This window comes from Uranotaenia lowii, chromosome 3, assembly GCF_029784155.1.
Source record: "Uranotaenia lowii strain MFRU-FL chromosome 3, ASM2978415v1, whole genome shotgun sequence".
Lineage (NCBI taxonomy): Eukaryota > Metazoa > Arthropoda > Insecta > Diptera > Culicidae > Uranotaenia > Uranotaenia lowii.
The window spans coordinates 199,915,881-199,925,057 of record NC_073693.1 but is presented as its reverse complement, the minus strand read 5'-3'; the positions used below and the strand labels follow the sequence as shown (position 1 = coordinate 199,925,057).

At 41.0% G+C, this 9,177-nt stretch overlaps 1 protein-coding gene across 1 annotated transcript; it reads right to left on the bottom strand.

Annotated features, from left to right (window-relative positions):
* Positions 1-6,460: 6,460 nt before the first annotated feature.
* On the bottom strand, positions 6,461-7,966 carry LOC129755669 (uncharacterized). Its single transcript, XM_055752286.1, has 2 exons — positions 7,534-7,966; positions 6,461-7,469 (listed from the first exon to the last, which is right to left on the bottom strand). Exons 1-2 carry the CDS (start codon positions 7,807-7,809, stop codon positions 6,999-7,001), a joined length of 747 nt encoding a protein of 248 aa, XP_055608261.1. The 5' UTR covers positions 7,810-7,966; the 3' UTR covers positions 6,461-6,998.
* Between the last annotated feature and the right edge of the window lie 1,211 nt (positions 7,967-9,177).

Genomic DNA, 9,177 nt, shown 5'->3' with positions numbered 1-9,177 from the left:
ATCATTTTTAAAGAAAATCTCATTTTTTTATTTAAAAAAAAGTCAGAGTTTTCTCGTAAAATTAAAAACTTCCCTTTTTTGTGACGTGAATTCACTCATTTGCGACTGTTTTTGTTCGCTTTTCAAAACAACTATATTGGATATAAACAAATTCTTTTTTCTATAAAATGAAGCCGTGTTTTTTGGCTTCTGAACATACTAAAAATATTTCCGAAAAATAATCATCCATATATTGAAATTAATGATTTTGTAAAAGTTGTCAAAAACACCACTTTTTTCAACAAAAAAACTCATTTTCAAAATCATCTAACACATGTGTAAAAAAACTTTTTTCTCTTTTTTCCGTTGGTTTTGTGTGATTTGAATTATTAAAATTATAGACAATTTTGAGATTTTTTGATACGCGAACAGATAAAAATCACTTTTGAGCGGTACAAGCGCGTGGAATGTGTCAATAGTGTTTTTCTGTCACTGTATCAGTCACGTGCCCTGTCTCAATTTAACATATTTACATCTTCGAAGCATTTGCCAATATCAATAGGTTTCGAACCCTTATGAATTCATAATTCACAAAGTCTAATAATTTCCTGCCATATTACACCGTTACAAAATTGAATTTTCATAGTTTCTTAGAACAATTTTTGTTTAAACCCAAAAGTCTGGAATTGTCTGGAAGAAATGTCAAAAGTCTGGAAGTCTGGAAACCTGAAAAAATGTCTGGCAAAAGTCCAAAAAGTCTGGAAGATCCAGACAAAATCTGGAAGGTTGACATCACTGCTTGAAAGCTGCGCCGAATTGCGAGCCAAGTGTGCTGCGCTTTACTGCGAGCCAAGGGTGCTGCGCCTGCGAGCCTACTTTGCTGTGCTGATTTGCGAGCTGGAAAGCTGCGCTGAACTGCGAGCCAATGTGCTGCGCTGAACTGCGAGCCAAATGTGCTGCGCCTGCGAGTCTGCTTTGATGCGCTGATATGCGAGTTGGAAAGCTGCGCCGAATTGCGAGCCGAGAGTGCTGCGCCTGCGCGCCATCTGTGCTGCGTGCGCTCAATTGCGAGCTGAAAAGATGCGCTAAGATGGATATGATGAGGAGGAGCTGTGCTGAAATGCGAGCTGAATATGCTGCGCCTTCGAACTTCGCAGCACTTCATTCAAAGCTACATGTGCTGCGCCTGCAAAAAAAAAAAAACTAGTCAATATTGCGAGCTGTGAGTCTGCGTTTATATGCAAGCTAACAGGGCTACGCCTTTTGCGAACTGAATGCTCTGCACCATATTACGAACTAGAAAGCTACGTCTAGATGCGCGCTGATTGTGCTGTACCGTATTGGGAGCTGAAAATGCTGCACTTTCGAGCAAACGATACTGCGTTTTAATTTGAGATTAATGTTTTGCGACTAGTAGCAAGAAAAATTGCTCATTAATACGAGCTAAACTGGTTGGTGTTTCCAAGCAAAAATCAACTATACTTCGTTACAGTGTTGCAACCGAATGCGAGCAGACTGGGCACCGTTACGTGCGAAGCACTACCTGCAAGTCTGCAAACTGAAAATAAATTCGATGCGGAATTGATTTATTTTAATGTCTAAATGTATGTTCAAAGAGCGAATCCGGAATTCTGAAATGCGGAATGGATGTACGCAGCGCAAAAAAAAAATCTGAGTCTGGGACCTGGGACCAGTGGCGGATAGCTGTTGAAGAGCCATAGTTGGAAATGGAAATCGTGTGTTTCCATTGGTTTAGTAAGAGAGTTCCAGAAAGTAGCAGTCAGTACAGATTAATCGAATGAAGAATCATGATGCAGTGTTTCAATATAAATGTCTATGGATGAGATTTTACTTTGAGCAAGAAAAACAAACTCATTCATAGTAGGATGAAGTTGGAAAAGACAACAGCTGATGACTTTTTTTCCTAATTTTTTTCTTCTGGAAGAAGGGTGAATGTGTGGGCCAGGCTCAACAAGAGGAACGTCATGCGAATACAGCATGATATATCAATGCACTGTAGCTCATATTAATGCTGTCTGTCACCTAAGCTCACCGTCGTTGTTGTGCATCGCTGATGCAACAGACCTTTCCTGTACCTACCCATCGATGTAGTAATGGATGGATCACTTTGGCATTATGTGGTTTCCACAGTAACCTACTCCCAGACAACTCCACCAAACCCGTTCGGTAAGTCAAACCACCCTTTAAAAACCAAATCAACCCCTTCAATTTCCCAAATAATCCCCCGTACCCTTCCCTAACACGAAAACAACCATTGAACTTCGCAATTCAGTGGAATACAAGGGGTCTACTAGTGAGACTCCCCGAAATTCAGCACATTCTATCCAAATACTCTCCATCTGTTTTTGCCATCCAAGATATTCTCACCAATTCATCTCCTCCCCAAAATTTTATTAAAAATTACCATCTCCACACCGTTTCCGATTCGACTTCGAACATCAAACAAGGCGCAGGAATTGCTATTAAAGCGAACATACCATACGATCTTGTGAGAGTCGATTCAACTCTCTACGTTATTTGTGCCAAACTATACCATCCTTTCAACATAACTGTTGTCTCTTTATATATTCCGCCGCAAATGCCTTTCATGGATTTTAAAAACAAACTAGACGATCTACTCCCTCAAATCCCTTCCCCTTTTCTAATTATGGGCGATCTTAATGCTCACTGTACCAGTTGGGGAAGCAATCACACTACAAATAAGGGTTTATATTTGGAAGAACTTATTCTCTCCCATAACCTAACTATCCTCAACAACAGCTTACCCACCCGAATGGACCCAGCTACGGGAAATATGTTTGCCTTAGATGTATCCTTTGTTTCATGGGAACTAAGTTCCAAATTTGCTTGGCAAGTTTTAGATGACTCACATGGTAGCGATCATTTTCCGTTACTTATCAAGGTAGAACATTCCACCCCTGAGGTTTCTGCTCGTCCTCGATAGAAATTTAATGAAGCTGATTGGTACAACTATCAAAACGAGGTTGATGACCTTATCCTACTTGAAAATCCCTCAACTCTTTCCGTCTTTACGAAAATATTGCATTCAGCCGCTTAAAACAGTATCCCTCAAACCAAAGGGGTCCCGGGGAAAACAGCAGTTCCATGGTGGAACTCCGATATCCGCGACGCTGTAAAACTTAGAAGAAAGAGATTGAGTGCTCTGAGAAGAATTCCAAATGATGATCCCAGAAAGTCTTCCGCCCTCGAATTGTATAAAGTAGCTAGATCTGCTTGTAGATCTGCCGTTCGAAAAGCCAAACGTGAAAGCTGGGAAAAAAATACCGAAGAAATACATCCGGATACTCCCACTAAAGTAGTCTGGGACAAAATTCGTGTTCTAAATGGACAAACCCGTAAAAATTCCTTTCACGTATTGATCAACCAACAATATATAAGTGATCCATCTCAAATAGCCGAAACCTTTTGCTATCACTTCTCATCTATCTCCTCTACTAATCCTGAATCTTCCTCTTTACCTGACTCTCCTACTAACCAAGATAGTTCCTTCAACAATTTACTGCCCTACAATACCGACTTTAAGTTGGATGAACTGGAGTTTGTTCTACACAAAGTAAAGGGAAATTCAGCCGGTCCAGAAGACCTGGGGTACCCCTTTTATAAAAACCTTCCTCTCTCTGCCAAATTAATTTTGCTCCAACTTATTAACAAAATTTGGAAAGAAGGTTTTATACCCGACGAATGGAAACTGGGCCTAGTAATCCCTATCCCGAAACCCAAAGTTAACACCCATCACGTGGATAATTATCGCCCCATAACCCTTCTTAACTGTTCCGGCAAATTAATGGAGAGACTAGTAAATCGCCGGCTACAAGCTCTTCTGGATCAAGATAACCGTCTCGACCCAAGGCAATATGCCTTCCTCCCTGGTCGATCAACCGATGATTACTTTGGCACCCTTGAAAACCGGCATATCGAAGTTCTCTCCCTCGATCTAGCTAAAGCGTTCGATAAAGTCGACCGAACCACTATCATCAATAACCTTATCAGCTGGGACGTGAAAGGGAACATGATCCAATACATACGAAGCTTCCATTCCAACCGATCAATACAAGTACAAATCAATGGATATCGATCTAGCCCCAGACCCATTCAAACCGGCGTTCCTCAGGGATCCGTAATTGCCCCAACCCAACCCTATTCCTGATAGCTATCAACTCCATTTTTCAACTCATCCCAAGTAACATCAACACCCTTATCTATGCTGATGACATCCTCCTTATTTCCATCTCCCCGTTTGCCCGTCTGGCTCGTAAAAGACTCCAAACAGCCCTCAATGGTATTGCCGCCTGGGCGCCTTCAGCTGGTTTTAATTTCTCCCCAGCAAAATCTAAATTGATTCACCTTGGCCCAAACCGAAAAAAACTTCACAAATTACCTTCGTTAACCTTAAATAGTCAACCGATTCCACTAGTTCACTCATTTAGATTACTAGGTGTCTGGATAGATGATAAACTCAATTTTAAATGTCATTTGAACCTAGTTCGTAAAGCTACTCTCAACAACATTAACATCCTCCGCATCCTTAGCAATAAAACCAGCCTAGCCCATCGTGAACCTCTCTTCCGTTTTGTTCATGGTTGGCTGCTACCAGCCTCCCTGTACGGTTTGAGTTTTATCAGTAGAGCTGGAGAAACTCTTTTTAAAAAACTTGAACCCCTGTGTAATGAGTGCATACGAACAATTGGAAACACCTTCAAAACCAGTCCTATCCTATCGCTAATGGCTGAAAGTGGCCAAATGCCCTTCAAATTCCTTATTGCCCAACACCTTTCTTCGAAGTCTTTGCGATGGTTAGCCTTGGGTGGCTCTGAAAATGCCTGCATTGTAATCCGTACCAATTCCTTACTACAAGAGCTAACTGATTCGCGTATCCCTCCTATATGCCCAAGAAAAGCTACAAGATTCCGTTACTGGTCCGATAAAAATCCTTCAATCGACTTAAGTCTACTGAATAAAGTAAAAGCTGGCCAACCTCCCCAAGTTGTGCTACCTCACTTTCGATCTCTGGTTGAACAAAAATACTGCTCTCATGTTCATATTTTCACAGATGGATCCAAAACCGATGATCATCGAGTGGGATGTGGGATCCATGATGGCTCCAACAACAGAAGTCTTGCTCTGCCTGCCGACTGTTCGGTGTTTAGTGCAGAGGCCTACGCCCTACTCAACGCTCTAAGTAACTTGAATCCAGAAGTTGGTTCCCACGTTATCCTCACCGATTCCGCCAGCGTTCTTAATGCGGCCCTCGCCGGCAACTTAAAACATCCCTGGATATCGAGCATTTCAGACGAGGCTCTTTCGAAGAAGGTTAGCCTTGTATGGATTCGTGGACAAGCAGGTATAACGGGGAACGAAGCTGCAGACCGACTTGCGGCCGAAGGAACTAAATTATCTCCTCCCTCCCTGCCTATTCCTCAACAAGACGCCTACCGATCAATCAAAAACACACTGTTCTACGCTTGGGAAGCCAAATGGAGTTCGATAGAGAACAATAAACTCCGGGAGATTAAAAACAGCACCCTTAGATAAGTAGATCGTCCCAACCCCAGGGAACGCCGCGCTCTAACACGGCTACGCATTGGGCACACTCTCCTTACCCATAGTTACCTAATGGATCGAAAGGATCCTCCCATCTGCTTTTCATGTCACTGCCAACTCACAGTCAAACATGTTCTTATCAATTGCCCCATTCATGAAAGCCTAAGACAATTCTTCGATATAGACATAAGCCTTCGGGAAGTTCTTTCCAACTGCCCCGATGAGAAGACAAACTGATAAAGTTCCTTCAGAAAACCGGCCTAATCTACCAAATTTAAATCTTATGTGTCAATCTATCCTCATCTTTCCTATCAAAAATACGAAAACGACCGATATTATTTCCCTACTTTGTTTCTTCAAAAAAAAAAAAACAAACAAAAAAAAACAAACAAAAAAACAAAAAAAAACAAAAACATGAAAAAAAACAAAAAAAAACACACACACACTAGACACGGACGGAGTCGGGATGAATCATCCAAACGGATGAAAATCCTTGCAAAAAAAAAGACATAATGCTCTGAGATTAACTACCTTCGTGAATAAAAAATCTGTGTTGATAATGCCAATACTATAGAGGATACAAGCAAGTCTAAATTTGATTCGTTATTGCATACTTTATTTTGTCCAGTACTGTATGTTGAAGCTTAAGGCAGAAACACAATACAGCGTCGGTCGTCGCGTCACGTCAGCGGTCAACGCTGTCGATAAGTACTAAAACGCGGACGCGACGCACCCGACGATTTTTGCATCACAATTCAGCGTCAAGAGACATCTAAACCGACGCTGTATTGTGTTTCTGCCTTTACTCGAAAAGACTAACTATTCATTTTTTTTTGGTAACACAATGTTATTTTCGGACCAACACTAAACAGTACGAAAAATGAATTTTCTTTGATTTCTTTATTCTTGTCAAGAAAATGACTCTCGGTTATCGGTAGTTTCACATTCGCACTTTAAGAGGCATTTTTCACGTATAGAGGTTTCTTGCTTCTCCAGGTTCGACTGTATGCAGATGAAACAGAATCATCATCTTTATTTTGCAGGTGTAACTTAAAACTGATAAACATAATTGACAATTCGCTATGTGTTACGTCGTATGCGAGTGATTTTGAATTTCAATTGTTATCACTATCACTTATTTAACAACAGCGCTGCTATCATTTGCGTACAGAGGCCTGCGTTACGAGTTTTTTTAATCAACCGTGCTGCTTGCCTAACGACGATATGCTAATTCACGAATTTTGTTTGTTGACCCCAATTCCAGCCTCCTACGATAGGATTACAATTGCTATAGGTAGCTCACATCTTATAAATCAATATGCACAGTGAAAGCTTTCGTTGAAAATGGGGTTTTTGAACACAACATAATTTGAATAACGTCTTTTAAATTATCATCACATGGGAGTGTAGTTGTTTGCCGCAATCATCGTAATCGCTTAAATATCTTTAGCCACTAGAATCGATGTAGGATGCGCTGGACCGATTCGTTCCGTGAATGATTTGCCACGGAAAACGAATTCGTCGTAAGGAACTTCATTGATTTGAGTGAAGCCAGTTTTAGCGCCAACGCGTTGCGATATTCTCGATGTGAACAACGCCGACACCAACATTGGACGCTTGTGCCTTTCATCTTCCGGCAAATATTCGGTGGCCTGTCCGGCTTTCAAGAGCTTCGCGAAGTCCACGGAACAGTTAACCAGCTTCGAGGCGATGCCTTTACCCTCATATTCGGGTAGTGTAGCAAGAAACATGATCTCAAGAAGGCAATCGATGTTGAATTTTTCGAACAGGTTCACCTTCGAATCCATCGTTATCATGTAATTCATGAGACATTTCGAGCTCTCCGAGATGCAATGCTCATCGCGAAACGTTTCAAAGTAGTTCAAATCACCCGGGGCGCTTGGGGTCTGTCGGGAAAAAAAGATGAAGATAGCATAACCTATTGATATTCAAATATCTCATATCTCATACCTGTAGAACATTAAACGATACACCCACAATCTCGCCACTAGAAACATGTCTCGCAATCAGCGATACCCCACTGCGTCCCACATCCAAGCAAAGTTGCTCCAAGTCCTTCTGAGCCTGCAGATCCAGATTAACTTCGGCCCCGATGCAAACCATTTCATTCAGGAAAAAAGACTTTCTCAGCACACCCATCGACTGCTCGCGATATTTCTCATCATCATAAAGTATGATTTCAACTTCTCCGTTCATACAGGTTCCCCAAACGTGATTTCGATCCATAATCTACGACCACTAGCTGCGACTGTTATCTGTTTCTATTTCAAACAAAACGAAGCACAAAATTCAACCAAACTCTCAACCCGTCGACGGTGCGTAAAGAACTGAACAAGCGATGGAAACGTACAACCAGTGGACAGAGTACGAGACGACCTGTACAAATTATTCGATAATTTACGTTTGTTTGAATCTTATAATAGTACTGGTGACTTGAAAGAGGCATCGCAAGGCGGACATAATGCACGGAAAAACTACCTTCATGAATAATTGCACGCTATTAGAGTATACCTACTGGTTGCATTTCGTCATTTGTCACATGCATTGTAAAAGTAATTACATTACGATGCAATTTTCAAGCTAACATTAGGTATAAATAGGTAGGTATAATCAGCATGAATTTCTTTCATGGCTTTTTACATTCTTTGTTTTTCCAATCCTACATAAATAATCATGCATAAAATCGATGGTATCGTTCTACTTTTTTTTAAAGTCGTGATTCCAGAAAATAAATCAATTTAAAAAAAAACATTCGAGTTTGACTGTTTCTAATTACAACTTGTTCTATCGGCATCGTTAAATACAAATAAAGGGTGATACGGTCAAAATTTGGTCAACATCAACTTGACGCATTTCTTTCACTTTTGCATTTAAAAAACCTAAACATCCCTCATTTTGAAGGTGTGTGTGTGTGTGTAGAATGTTGCTCCTATTTTGATTTTGGAATTCACTCTTCAGTTGTCAAACGGCCAAGGAAGAAGAGCAGCGTATCAAAATTTTGCTCGCGCATCGTGAAAATCCGAGCTACTCGCACGCAAAGCTGGCAAAATCGCTAAAGTTGCCGAATCAAACGTTACAAATGTAATTAAAGTGTTTGGGGAACGTTTGTCGACAGCCAGTGTGCAGACCTGTCCGGAGCTCTGAAGCCCGGAATTAGCACTGGTGGCCCACCGAATCACTTACAGCCGCGGGAATCGCACGCACTACTCGGCTGGCTCGCTTGCTCGCCGACTGACTGACTCGCGTACACGGTCGTGTCGAATGACGAAGTGTCGGTTTTATCCATTCACACATCCCCCTCCTATCCCAAACAAAATATGATTGAAAATATTGAAAAAAAAAATTATCTCAACACTCTCGCAATTTCTTTAGAGAACTCTCTCAAACATTAAACAGATTCACATTCAAAAATCTTAATGAGAGGTAAAAAAACCAACGAAAGATTTGACATCATTTGTTACTATATTGACAGTAATTTCTTACTCACTTTGCAGATAATCATCGGAAAATCTTACTTTCGATGCAAGGTGCAATTTCTAACATCAATTGGTCCGTTCTCAAGACGTGTTCATCGATCAATTCAAATATCAGTGA